General features: G+C 42.3%; 1 protein-coding gene across 2 annotated transcripts; it reads left to right on the plus strand.

Annotated features, from left to right (window-relative positions):
* The first annotated feature begins 3,868 nt into the window (after window positions 1–3,868).
* PBK (PDZ binding kinase) lies at window positions 3,869–10,837 on the plus strand. Of its 2 annotated transcripts, none has more exons than XM_053459266.1 (8): window positions 3,869–3,949; window positions 4,486–4,564; window positions 4,722–4,818; window positions 7,175–7,317; window positions 9,037–9,206; window positions 9,435–9,564; window positions 9,941–10,117; window positions 10,406–10,837. In XM_053459266.1, exons 2-8 carry the CDS (start codon window positions 4,504–4,506, stop codon window positions 10,603–10,605), a joined length of 978 nt encoding a protein of 325 aa, XP_053315241.1. In that variant the 5' UTR covers window positions 3,869–3,949; window positions 4,486–4,503; the 3' UTR covers window positions 10,606–10,837. The 2 variants fall into 2 exon arrangements, with proteins under 2 accessions (XP_053315241.1, XP_053315240.1); XM_053459265.1 differs by having other exon boundaries at window positions 3,875–4,010.
* Window positions 10,838–13,927: the final 3,090 nt, after the last annotated feature.

The raw sequence follows: 13,927 nt of genomic DNA on the forward strand, positions 1-13,927 counted from the left end.
TAATTTAAAACGTTATTCTATTTAAAGGTGTATACCTATATAATTGATGTATTAGTATAGAGAAGAGATATGAACGTAACGTTTAGAAAAAGATCGGTGAGCATAGATGAAGTTTAATCAGTAGTACATCTATATCTGAATGGATGAAATTAGATCTACAGTATATCTATATGTGTGAATGTATATACGTATAGAGACCTCTTTATACAGGATAAACCTACTGTATAATAACATTTTTATAATTTTATAGAGGTTATGTGTTTTCAGTCATATATATGTGCAAATTCGCAAAAAATTACTTCATTTGTGCAAATTATTTATACTTAAGAATCAAGGTCATTAATTTATGAGTAAAATTAGTTATATAAAGTGAATTGTATAAAATACCATATGGTTACAAATGGAGATAATTTAAATAAAAAAATTTATATTACCCTATGTATAAAATTGATAGATAATTTATAAATTGGCAAGGACAGTGTTGGAAATCAGCGATCTGGTGCAATCTTTTTTTCTGTTAGAAATAGACGTATCATTTGTTTGACACGCTATTATTGCTGTACTGATTATTTGCTTTTGTTATGTCATCTGATATAAATAGAAATGTGTGATTGAAATAAACGTTTTAGTGAACACATGCCAGTCTTTATTTACATAAAAAAGAAGATCAAAATGTGGAGAGTAAACAATACAAAGGAACTAGTTTAAAAATGTACATATACTTGTTTGATTTTGACTGTAAAAAAAATGGTTTAATGCGTTCTTTCAATGAACATTTACATTTATTGATAATTTACGATTGGAATATCATTAAAATCTAATAATTATTATTATGAAATCCAATTTAATTAAATACTAAAATAACAAATGGTTTTCACTCCATACTTTTGTTTGGTTTTGACATGCAGTGAGATTTTTCCCTTACGATAGATCTGGACACGGTCCTTCTTTTGTAGGTTTTTACATTCAACCACCCTTTCAGATATATGTTCTGTCAGCACCCTGCTGGCCTATTGCCACTCTACTTTAAAGTGATCTCATTGTACTATTAAGCTCACAGGGGTGCAACCTCATATAACTATGTTGTTCCCCCGACAAACTCTCCCCGATTACTTCCCATCTCATCAAAACCTTCTTAAAAGGCCTTAAAAAATAAACCTCTAAACTCTCCCAGTCGATTACCTATTAATAATTAAGTCTTTAGTACTCAGATTCCATTCTTTCCAACCAATTTTGAGGCACTAGTTCAGAATCCTCTTTCATTTCTCTATTCAGGGGGGCCCTCTTCTAGGCCTACCTCATATGTTGGTTTTGACACGCTACAGACATACATTTGTTGATGTCTATTATGTCCTCCTCGCCTCTGTTCCTACCCACTTGCCTTACTACCACTCTATGTTGATGATGGGAATCCTCAAAGAATTGTTTTCTGGACAATTTGTTTTTTACATAGCACACATGGAAAAGTAACCTCAAAATTTAAAGGCTAGGGTGCCTCGTCAAAGATTTTTTTTGTAATTATTTTGTGTTCTCCAAAATTAAGAGGCTATGCTAGTAGCGTAACTGTAATGTATTACCGAAGCACAATTCAGGAACAGTATTTCATGAACTCACGCTGCATGCACTTTACAGTCCCTTGCCCTGTGAACAAAATATTCTTATTACTTTTACTAGGCGCCTTACTAGCACAAGTGTACAACTAAAACATATCTCAAGAACAGCACAAGACCGGCTTCTTAGTTATTTGGCCTCCTTAAAATCTATTTAACAGCACAAACGTATTTTGTGTTGTCCAAAGTTAAGAACCTTTTGCTGATAGCGTAATTGAAGTGTTTAATTGAAGCACAACTCAGGAGCGGTATTTCAAGAACCGACACACTGTCTATGCACAGTCCCCTTCGGCAACATTATTCAATTTATTATTTTGGGTTGTACAAGTTAAGAGGCTTTGCTGTTAGCGTAAACGATGCGCATTACCGACGCACAATTCAGGAACAGTAGTGCAAGAGCCGGAACTCTGTATATGCACAGTGCCCTGCCTAATTCTAGGGCACACATTTATCTTATTCTACAAAAATAAGAGGCTTTGCTGGTTGCGTGATGTGTATTACTGACGCACAACACTGGAACAGTATTTCAGGAACTGGCACACCATACGCATGCATAGTTCTCTGCCTAATTTATCAACACTTTGTGATTATTATTTGTTTTATATAGCGCCATCAAATTCCGTAGCGCTATACAATGGGTGGACAGGACAAAACAAGTAGGATATAACATAACAATTTGACTTACAGAAACAACAGGTGAGGCGGGCCCTGCTCAAACAAGCTTACAACCTAGTGATTTAATGTTCTGTGTTCTATACAATGAAGTCTCCGCTGGTATTGTAAGTGTACAGCTGATACACAACTCGGGAACAGTACAGAACTTTGCCGGTAACGAAAGTGAAGCGTATTACTGACACACAACTCAGGAACAGTATTTCAGGAACCGACGGATTGCACACGCAGGGTCCCCTGCCCTGCCTAATATAGCAACCACATTTTCTGATATATTAGAGGCTTTGCTGGTAGCGTAAGTAAACAACTAGAACACAACTCAGGAACAGTACCAACTGGCTTGTTTTGGCATCCCTATTAACGCCACACATTTCTGTAACGTGCTCCAAAAATAAGAGGCTTCACAAGTACTTAAAGAACCGACACACTGCATGTGCGCATTGCCCCCCTGCCCTGCCCAATCTGTCAACAGTATTTTCTGATTTATTATTTTGTGTTCTACAAAATTATTAAATTATGGTAGTATAAATATTACTAAAGCACAACCTATTGTGGTTTCTAAATTAATTTTAAACTTAAAAAAACAGCCTTAAAATTATCTTTTAATAAAAATGCCTTCCTCTTCCCTTGTAGATGCGGATTGGCCAGCATTAGAGGAAAAAAAATGTGTTTGCTGTTAATTTTCATTTTTTTCGTCAGTGGAACCCTCCTAATATTTAGAGATTTGTACAAAGTTGTCAAATTTGGTTAAGAATTTTGTTTGTAAAAACCAAAAATTAAAATAAGACCATCTAATATTTGTATGGCCCATCTTTCCACAGTCTCTTAATTATATATGAGAAGACGAAGAGGGACGGGGATTCAGGTGGTAGATAGAGGGTAAGGGGTCTGTGGTCAGAGGTGGTCTTTATACAGCTGGTACGTGGCAGATATAATTACAATAAGGGGTGTTGAGAATAGCCTCATGGTTTTCGGGAAGGTGGTGCGCCAGAAAAAGTATGAATTCAATTTTTAAGATAAAATCCAAAGCCTTTTTCCAAAACGCCAAAATATTTCAACGCATACGATACATAGTACGTAGTGCTATAAAATAAATATAAACTGGATAGAAAAAATCACTTAAGATTAATTAATGTTAATTTGTCTTGAGATATAATAATATATAACTTATATAATCTATATATTATCCATATTTTAACTGAAAAGTTTAATAAAGTCACTTTGAGGCTTAAGAGGGGAAAGCCTGGGGGAGCAAATGATTAGTGTGGGTCCCAATTTAGGTGCTGTCGTCATGACGATGGGTTCGCCCTGTGTCAGGATCTGATTAAAATGCCCAAATGTAGAGGGTAATCGAGGGGAGTTTATAGTAGTAGTGGGGCTCTTGCTGGGGTGTATCGAAAGACCCCCAAAACCAAAAAAAATCTCTAAATCCCACGCTAAGTCTACAGCGGCTCTAACACTCCCGGACCCGTCACCGATCTACCACATAATGAGCACTCCCCGAATCCCCGGCACCGCGCATGCGCAGTCAGTTAACTCAGCGGGCCCGCGCACGTTCACTCAGTCAGGCCGCGTGCGCGCGCTCTTTCCCCCATTTGAAGTGTCGCGCGGGAAAGTGCGGCTGACAGAAGATTCGGCGGAGACTCAGCGCGCGTTCCGTACAGCCGGTAAAAAGCCCGAGGAGTCCTCTCATATCCCCCTTAAGGGTTGCCAGCTGCCCCCTTTATGGTTTGTTACGAGATGGGGAAAGCCGGGTGCATTTTCTATTTTATTTTATAATTACGTTTTAATAGTTTGGGATGAGGGTATGTTCCCCTGGCGCTGGGAGGGTTAATGTATTTTTGCTGTGAGGGGATGAGCCCAGCCAATCCTGCTGCCCACGGGACCCCTATTGCCATATACTTGTGATGGATCGCTGTTACCATGGCTACAGTGGAAGTATCCTGGGCCCAATGGCAGGCCTGTGTCTGAAAAATAGTGGAAAGGATCCCTTTCTGCTCTGTGAAATACCCTGGGTTCATGTGATTAGTTATGTCTGGTGGGGTATTTGCCAGTATTTACCCAGCACATGCCGGAGGTGCTCTGTGGGGGTATCTGGGACTCCATTCCCTCCTTCCCGCTGGTTTTGATTCACCAAGTGACCGCGGCGGCCCTCGTATTGTTGTTTTCCTTTATACGTCGATATTTTCGATTTGTTTTCTAGGACACTCAGGCCTCCAACATGGAAGAAACCGGTAGCGGCTTTAAGACCCCACTCAAGGTGGACAGGAAGAAGTCACCAGGTGGGTTACTAAATGCAGTCATGTAAAGAATATTATTGTTATATTTTTATATTATTATTGTTTTCCCTGTGTACTGAATCCGGAAAAAAACAGAGTTTTTGTCCGTTGCGAGTTCTCATAGTTTATTGGTGATTGTCTGCTCCTTTGTGCTTTTCAGGTGTAAGCGCTCGTTCGCCGTCGTTTACCATTCCCGCGTCGCCTTTTATGCAGAAGTTTGGGTACGGCACCGGTGTCAGCGTGTACCTGATGAAAAGGTGAGATGGAGGTGAATTTCCCGTACGCGTGTAGCGTACGCGTGTAGCGTACGCGTGTAGCGTACGCGTGTAGCGTACGCGTGTAGCGTACGCGTGTACCGTGTAGTCTGGCAGGGCTCCTGGGAACAGAAACCTGGCTTTCATTTCTAATTGTCGCTGCTCCTTTATAGGGTCCAATTGCTAGACTGAACAGGAATGTATCTTACTTTTTTTTAATAATTATTCTCTTACAAAGTTATGTTTTGGGTTTTTTTTTCCTTTCTGTAATTCTATTTTGGAATTTACTGAAAGCAAACCGTACGTGTTGTGTTCAGAAGCACCTTGCTTTCTGTTGCTCCAGCTGATGGCGCTGCTGCCGTCGAGCGCTGTTTGCTGAGCAGTGTAATTTATGCTGCTGCGGGGAGGATCGCTTGTTTTGGCTCGCTAATCATACTGATATGGCTAACGTTCCTCTTACTAATCTATGTTAACTAGGAACTCCTGCTATTGTTTTTTAGATTTTCATATATTAATCGTATATATGAATAATAATCATTTAGTACAAGCATCAGATTAAGAATGCTTCCAAAATATTATTCCATTAGCAGTTGTAGTTATTGGGACAAAATGGAATAAAACCTGGTTTTTGTGAATGCTGACTGACATGAATGTACTGTATACAGCGCTGGGGGGTTATATTACTGTATACAGCGCTGGGGGGTTATATTACTGTATACAGCGCTGGGGGTTATATTACTGTATACAGCGCTGGGGGGTTATATTACTGTATACAGCGCTGGGGGGTTATATTACTGTATACAGCGCTGGGGGGTTATATTACTGTATACAGCGCTGGGGGGTTATATTACTGTATACAGCGCTGGGGGGATTATATTACTGTATACAGCGCTGGGGGTTATATTACTGTATGCAGCGCTGGGGGGTTATATTACTGTATACAGCGCTGGGGGGTTATATTACTGTATACAGCGCTGGGGGGTTATATTACTGTATACAGCGCTGGGGGGTTATATTACTGTATACAGCGCTGGGGGTTATATTACTGTATACAGCGCTGGGGGTTATATTACTGTATACAGCGCTGGGGGGTTATATTACTGTATACAGCGCTGGGGGTTATATTACTGTATACAGCGCTGGGGTTATATTATTGTATACAGTGCTGGGGGGTTATATTACTGTATACAGTGCTGGGGGGGTTATATTACTGTATACAGCGCTGGGGGTTATATTACTGTATACAGCGCTGGGGGTTATATTACTGTATACAGCGCTGGGGGGTTATATTACTGTATACAGCGCTGGGGGGTTATATTACTGTATACAGCGCTGGGGGTTATATTACTGTATACAGTGCTGGGGGGTTATATTACTGTATACAGTGCTGGGGGTTATATTACTGTATACAGCGCTGGGGGTTATATTACTGTATACAGCGCTGGGGGGTTATATTACTGTATACAGCGCTGGGGGTTATATTACTGTATACAGCGCTGGGGTTATATTACTGTATACAGCGCTGGGGGTTATATTACTGTATACAGCGCTGGGGGTTATATTACTGTATACAGCGCTGGGGGGGTTATATTACTGTATACAGTGCTGGGGGTTATATTACTGTATACAGCGCTGGGGGTTATATTACTGTATACAGCGCTGGGGGTTATATTACTGTATACAGCGCTGGGGGGTTATATTACTGTATACAGCGCTGGGGGGTTATATTACTGTATACAGCGCTGGGGGGTTATATTACTGTATACAGCGCTGGGGGGTTATATTACTGTATACAGCGCTGGGGGTTATATTACTGTATACAGCGCTGGGGGGTTATATTACTGTATACAGCGCTGGGGGGTTATATTACTGTATACAGCGCTGGGGGTTATATTACTGTATACAGCGCTGGGGGTTATATTACTGTATACAGCGCTGGGGGGGTTATTACTGTATACAGTGCTGGGGGGGTTATATTACTGTATACAGCGCTGGGGGTTATATTATTGTATACAGCGCTGGGGGGTTATATTACTGTATACAGCGCTGGGGGGTTATATTACTGTATACAGCGCTGGGGGGGTTATATTACTGTATACAGTGCTGGGGGGTTATGCTGTAGCAGGAAAAAAAACTTTTATCTATGGGACTTTACCTTTAATAGTTAGATCCACATTGCAGGAGAGCTGAGTTGATGGCGGCCACCCTGGAAAAGCAGCTTTCGATTTATAAAGTATAGGCTGCTTTTCCAAATTTTGAGAGCGTTCAGCTTCAAAGTTATTTTTAAAGTATATTTTTTTTACATGATCTGCAAGTTTTCTGCACTGCATCAGAAGCCATTTTCTGTTTTGTTACGTAGGTCTCCTAAGGGTCTGTGTCATTCCCCTTGGGCCATAAAGAAGATTAGCAAACAGTGTGACAAATCAAACAGAAATCTCTATGAACAGAGGCTGAGCGACGAAGCCAAAGTTCTAAAGAATATACAACACCCCAACATTGTGGGTAGGTTTGAAATCGCCCTTCATTATGTCTTGATATTATGTTTTTGTGTATCTATACTGCTGTAATAGACTGTGTGCTCAAATGAGACTGCTGACCGTCCAGTCTGTTTCAGTGTGATGGATTGTCTCTGTTAAAATATCCCAGTTACGCGGTTAGCGGGAAGTTATTAATCCACTAATTCAATAGTTTTTTTTTTTAGTAGTCTGACCAAAGACCTTTAAATTGCTGGTCTGACCACGCCTGTGCTATTGTGAATGCTAATAGAGAGAGATCAGGGGAGGGCGACTAAAATGGGGAGTCGTTTGCAGGATAAAAATGATCAGGAAAGACTGAGGGATCTCTATGGGGGGGATGGGAGAGACATTGAAATACATGAAGTATTTAACAAAGGACAGGAGATAGATTATGGCTTCTTGTTCTAACACTAAAGAGTCAGAGGCTTGGATGGAATTTAAGGGAGTGTTATAAGACTCACCGGTCTGTTATTGAAGGTAAAGATGACCGACGTAAGGAGCGCCAGCACTCGTCTCCTACCGGTATCTCGTAAGACTACTTGTTTGTACCCTCCAAGGCCAAGCAGTTCTTACTGTTATGTGGGGGCCAGAGGCTTAATCACATAGTTTGACTTCAGCTGGTGCTCTCCTGCAACCTGCAAAATTACAAAGGAGGTGGGAAAAAGTATCAGGCTGCGTTACTGTATTTATCGGCGTATAACACGCACTTTTTTAACTAAAATTTGAAGCTGAAATCCTACCTGCGTGTTATACGCCGATAAATCCTAGAGCCAGTGGCGGAACTACCGGGGTCGCAACTGCGACCGGGCCCTGGAGTTCTGCCAGTCAGGGGGGGCCCAAGGGGTGCCGAGCGGTTGCTGAAGACGACCGCTCGGCAACTCTCGGGGCCCCCTGACTGACAGAAATCCAGGACTCCTCTGCTGGCGGCCGCCGCCGCCTGCCTCAGCCTCCGCCGCCGCCTGCCTCAGCGCTTCAACTCTTGTGTTGGAAGCGTGAGGCGTTTGTCTCGGGTGCCGGCGCTCAGCAGTGAAGCGCCGGCACCCGAGACAAACGCCTCACGCTTCCAACACAGGAGTTGAAGGTAAGTGACCGGGGTGCGGTTAGGGAGAGAGAGGAGATCCTGAGAAGGGGGGTTAGGGTGTGTGTGTGTCTTACTGTGTGTCTTACTGTGTGTGTCTTACTGTGTGTGTGTGGTTTCCCAGATAGCAGTGATTCTGATGAAGTTTTTTTTGTTCAGTTTTTTTGTTCAAAAATGGGGGTGCGTGTTATACACCAGTGCGTGTTATACGCCGATAAATACGGTATATACCAGCAGCCTAATGTTAGAACGAAAGACCATAATCAAAAATAGTGGCTACGGAGTAATGTAAGGAAGTTTTTACCTGGAGAATGCTAGATAAATGGAACAGTCTTCCAGCAGAAGTGGGAATACACATGCATGGGATAGACATACGGCTCCTGAATCTAAGACGAGACCAACGACTGATTAAGGTTTGAGTCTTTACAGCATTAATAATGGGCGACTAGACGGGGGCCGATCTGCCGGCACATTCTGTTTTTACTGGAAATCACCAAGCCAAAGGAGCGTTTTCTCCGTCACGACGCGTCGAACAGCTCGGTTATTTTGCTACCTAATTCATAATTTTGTGAAGTTATTTCCTGATCCTGTAAAGTTCGTATTTTGCATTTATTTTTTTTTCTTCAGGTTATCGTGGATTTACTAAATCAAAGGATGGCAGCCTTTGCTTAGCGATGGAGTATGGGGGCAACAAGTCGCTGAACGACCTCATCGAAGAAAGGAATGAGAAAGGAGAGGGCCCGTTCCCCGCCGAGACCATTCTCAAAGTCGCCATTAATATGGCGAGGGGATTGAAGGTAATTCTGTCAAATTACTGGATCTTCGGCGTGTATTTATATATTCTCACTCCCTGGCTTCACTGTGTTATGTGGGGCCAGTTCAGTCGTGGTTGCTCAGCAAGTAAATTTTTGGGGCAGTATGTAGCTATGTTTGGCTTTATTAGGGTAATGTAAGAATGTTCAATTACCACTTGAATGTCCATGAAATAAATGTCCGAGTAATAATAATAATGTTATTTCTTGTAGTATCTACACAACGAGAAAAAGATCCTTCACGGTGACATCAAATCCTCCAACGTTGTTATAAAAGGGGACTTTGAATCCGTCAAGATCTGCGATGTCGGCGTTTCTCTGCACCTCGATGAGAACATGACGGGTAATTCTATCTGCGACTCATAATCCTGGCGGTTACTTGGGTTTAAGACCCATTCGGCCCCCGTCTAGTCGCCCCTTTCTCCTGCTGTAAAGACCTTAATCAGTCGTTGGTCTCGTCTTAGATTCAGGAGCCATATGTCTATCCCATGCATGTTTAAATACCCTCACTGTATTACCCTCTACCACCTCTGCTGGGAGACTGCTCCACTTATCTACCCCCTTCTCAGTTGAAGTTCACTAAATCTCACAACTTTACCAAGTGTGTGGAATGTTCTTTGCGTTTTGTTTTGGAACTGTTGCTGAGACATCTTCAGGCTGTTGGGATATATTATGCGTCTCCATGGTGATTATCAGTTTTTTTTCTCATCATGTCCCAGTGAGTGACCCAAAGGCCTATTACATCGGCACCGAGTCGTGGAAACCGAAGGAGGCTTTGGATGAAAGCGGGATCATAACAGACAAGTCTGATGTCTACGCGTTTGGTCTGACTCTGTGGGAAATGATGACCCTGTCGATCCCCCATCTGAACCTGCCGCCGGAGGACGAAGACGAAGGTTTAAGACGAATTAAATAAAATGTTTATATGAAGATAAGCCTTGTAAAGGCACGATTCAGGGCCCGTAGTCCATTTCATTTTAATGACTGCATATGTGGAGAGAGGTAGTACATCTAATGCATGGGTGTACAATTTTAAGAAGAAAAATGAATAAAATACTTAAAAGGTAAACATTTTTTAAAGCCTCGTCTTCTAAAGACACCGGCGTTACCGAGCCCCTTGGCGTTACCGAGGGTCCCGTGTAACCCCGCGCATGCTCTTAATAACGCCCTTTCTCTCTGGACAGACTCGTTTGATGAAGATGATTTTGACGAGGATGCGTATTATGAGGCTTTGGGGACCAGACCTCCGCTCAACATGGATGAACTCGACGAATCTTACCAAAAGGTCATCGAGTTGTTCTCGGTCTGCACCAGCGAAAATCCCAAGGAGCGGCCGTCGGCGGCACAAATTCTCGAGGTTTTAGAAGCAGAAGGAAGCATCTAAAAGTGTTTTCTTTTAAGATGCTGCTTTGAATATTGGGTTTGAAGTTGTTTTAGAAGAATAGCCCTTGGGTGTTAAAGACCTAATCCTGAAATGTTCGTATACATACATCCGCCCCGCCCTCCGGGGTAATATGTCCGCAGCTTCTTATAGCGGAACGTTAAGGCCAAATCATAAACACTGCTGCTACGGGACTCGCTTCTGTCCTGTGAGATGACGGAGATGGGCTTTACCCGTAGTCCCAGTAAAGGCAGTCTTCCTACATCCTCTTCATGTACAGCGCCGGGCGTTGGATGACCGGATGCGCTAATGAAAGATGTATATGATAGGTTTCACATATACATCTCCTCTTGTCCTAAAGCAAGTTACACGCGTGTAAGTGTTTTTAGAGCCCGTTCTCCCTTTTTTTGCTGCGGCTGCTCCCTGCCGTGCTGCCTTGTGCAGAGTTAACCTGTTCAGCACTGCGGGGTAGTTGGGTAACCACTCGATCTGCAGTTTCTCATAGGGTTAGTAGTTTGATTGTGAGGTTTTCTTATAAACGGTTTCTGTGTATTGATTGTACGCTGTGTGTTTTCTGTTCTGTTATATAAATGTTTTATTAATGTTTGTTTCAATAATTATATAGATGATGTTTATCCTTGTGTGGTGTGTTTTTTTTTTTGTTTGTTTTGTTTTTCCGTTCACTTTACCTGCTGGTGATGCAAGGAATGCTATAACTGCACCTGCATATACAGACACGCGCTATATGATCACTGGTGTGGCTATACAGAACCTGCCGGCAGATCCGCCCCGTTTCTTCTGCTGTAAAGACTCAAACCTTAATGATTCGTTGGTCTCATCTTAGATTCAGGAGCTGTATGTCTATCCCATGCATGTTTAATACCCTCACTGTATTACCCTCTACCACCTCTGCTGGGAGGCTGTTCCACTTATTTATCATAGTCTACATAAAGTAAAAGATTGTTTACATTAGACTTGTTTACGTTAGGCTGCTGGTGTATGCTGCGCTCCGTTGCTTTTTGTCCTCTTAAGCCTTGCCTGATGAGCCCACTGAAATCCTAGCATGTGATGCTCATTACTGGCCGTAGCGTAACAGTTGTGAGTCTGTAGCCAAGCGATATCACAGTAATAACCCCCCCGGCCTTGGAGGGTCTCTTTCAAGAGAGAAGAAAATTACAGCTAAATGGCAACACTGAAAAATGTTAAGAGCCTGTCCCGAAGTGTACTATGAGTAAGAAACAGTGCTGTCATTAAGGGGTTAAATCTTTTGCAAAAGCATTTGGTTGTGACTTCATATGGTAGTGTGAGTGGGTCTATCGTACAAAGCTGAACATCGCTACCCCAGCGGTCTCTGGGGGGTGTTATAAGAATCACCGGTATGTCATCAATGTTAAAGATGACAGACGTAAGGGGCTCCAGCACGAACGACCTACGAGTCGGTCATCTTTACCTTCAGGACACACATGGCTTTCTTTAGACTCTCTTATGTTTATCATCTCATCTAATTTACTATTACAAAAAATATATATAAAAAATGTTTTTTGTTTTTTTTTATGAGGTAATAATTACCAGTAACTTTTTGCTATTTTAAAACTATCTTTTCTTGAAATCTGGTCACTCTGCCCCCATGGGCTATTTTGGGTATCTTTGCAGCCAGCCAATGCAGCTTACCCCATCAAACCAAATATTTTTGAAAACTAGACACCCCAAGGTATTTCAAATGCTGGTTTTTTAACCCTTTCCACCAGCCTTTGTCAAAGTTTACAGTATTCCCCCACACACACGTTCCACTTCAGGTGTGAATTTACTGCTCCTGGTATATGTCACTGCCACACACCCCCCAATGTGTGTTCAGCAGCATCTCCTGAGTGCAGTGATAACCCACATGCATGGGTTTGTTGGTTTTTTTTTTTTTTAAACTACATACCCTATGGGTATTTATAATGCCAATACTTTAACTCTTTCCCTACAACAATTTGTGGCTATATAGCACTAATTGAAGAACTTGCTCATAAACATATATATTTGGACTTTTGTTGACAGTGGGGGGATTATTTTTATTTTACCAAATTTTTTGTTTAATTTTAGTAATCACATTGTCATTAGTGAGCTGCTCTATTAACCTGCATGGTTGAATGAAGTACCTGGATAGACCCTCTGAACCCATTGACTGACAGTTTGTGCCACCATCTTGTGAGTGGCGGCAATTCCATCCACTGATGGCGCTTGTGGTTGCTCTTCGGAGCAATCATAAGGCAGTCGGGGTAGGGGGGGTCGTGTTGCTGACATGCCGCGGAATGTTAGCAACACCAATTATGCTTAGGAAGCACTAGCCGATCACTTCCTAAACGGTTTTAGCCGGCGGCTGCTGACATCTTTGATGATCGGGTCTGTGGATGGTGCAAAGCCGCCACGGCTTTTCTCCAGGAGGGGAGCTTGTCATAGCTTTGGTCTCATCCTTGCGTGATGTGAATTGTCACCCACACTATTAAACGGGAACAGGTGTACACGGCGCTTTACAGTATGTATATTCCATGGAGAGATGGAGGGGAGAAGTATAAATATATCTCACCCATATTATTGTTGAAGCAGGAGCGGCCCCTGTTTACACAGACGTGAGGTAAGAGTAAAGAATGTTAAATCTGCAATGTGATTTTTATTTAAAATGTGAATTTTAACAAACTGCAGGAACAAGAAAACCCCATAACATTCTTAAATATTCTGTAGCTGAGAAAATTGGAATTCTGGTAAATCTCAAACAGATTTACTGAACCGCAGGTAGTTAAAATAATCCAGTAAGCCAACGCAGAGGGTCCTCGGTGGGGTCCGGCTCTTAGATGGATTCATTCCATCCATTAAGTGGATTTATTAAAAACTGATTAATCTGCTGACCAAACACACAAACACATAGAAGTATTTACAGAGCAGGGGAATGTACAGACACCACCGCGGGGGTCCTGCCCACCCAGACCACGAGGCCGGGTATGAAGTCATCACACGACCACTGTGTTTAGAGGATATGGCATCATTTCTAACGAGTTCCAAAGCATTTGCCTAAAATGGGAGAATTTTACTGAGCATGTGCAGGAAGCGTACCAACGAATGCTTCCCGTTTCCAGTACAGGCAGCTGGGGGCGGAGTTAAAGGAGCCAAGACGCCAGTAACTATAGAACGCAAGTACTAACTTACATGCCGTAAAACACGCAGGAAATTGAGTAACAGTAAAAACATAACGATACGGGGACCGGACTGTCCTTCCTGGACTACAACAGAACAACCTATCAACATCGCTGTTATTGCAGACTGGGTCTGCAAACCGGGAAAT

Source organism: Spea bombifrons, chromosome 3, assembly GCF_027358695.1.
Source record: "Spea bombifrons isolate aSpeBom1 chromosome 3, aSpeBom1.2.pri, whole genome shotgun sequence".
NCBI classification, from domain to species: Eukaryota; Metazoa; Chordata; class Amphibia; order Anura; family Pelobatidae; genus Spea; species Spea bombifrons.

What these genes read in the sequence shown, in the direction of transcription:
- PBK (XM_053459265.1), top strand. An exon ending in GGACAGGAAGAAGTCACCAG is followed by an intron (nt 4,565 to 4,721) that starts GTGGGTTACTAA and finishes TGTGCTTTTCAG; the next exon opens with GTGTAAGCGCTCGTTCGCCG. An exon ending in GCCGGAGGACGAAGACGAAG is followed by an intron (nt 10,118 to 10,405) that starts GTTTAAGACGAA and finishes CTCTCTGGACAG; the next exon opens with ACTCGTTTGATGAAGATGAT.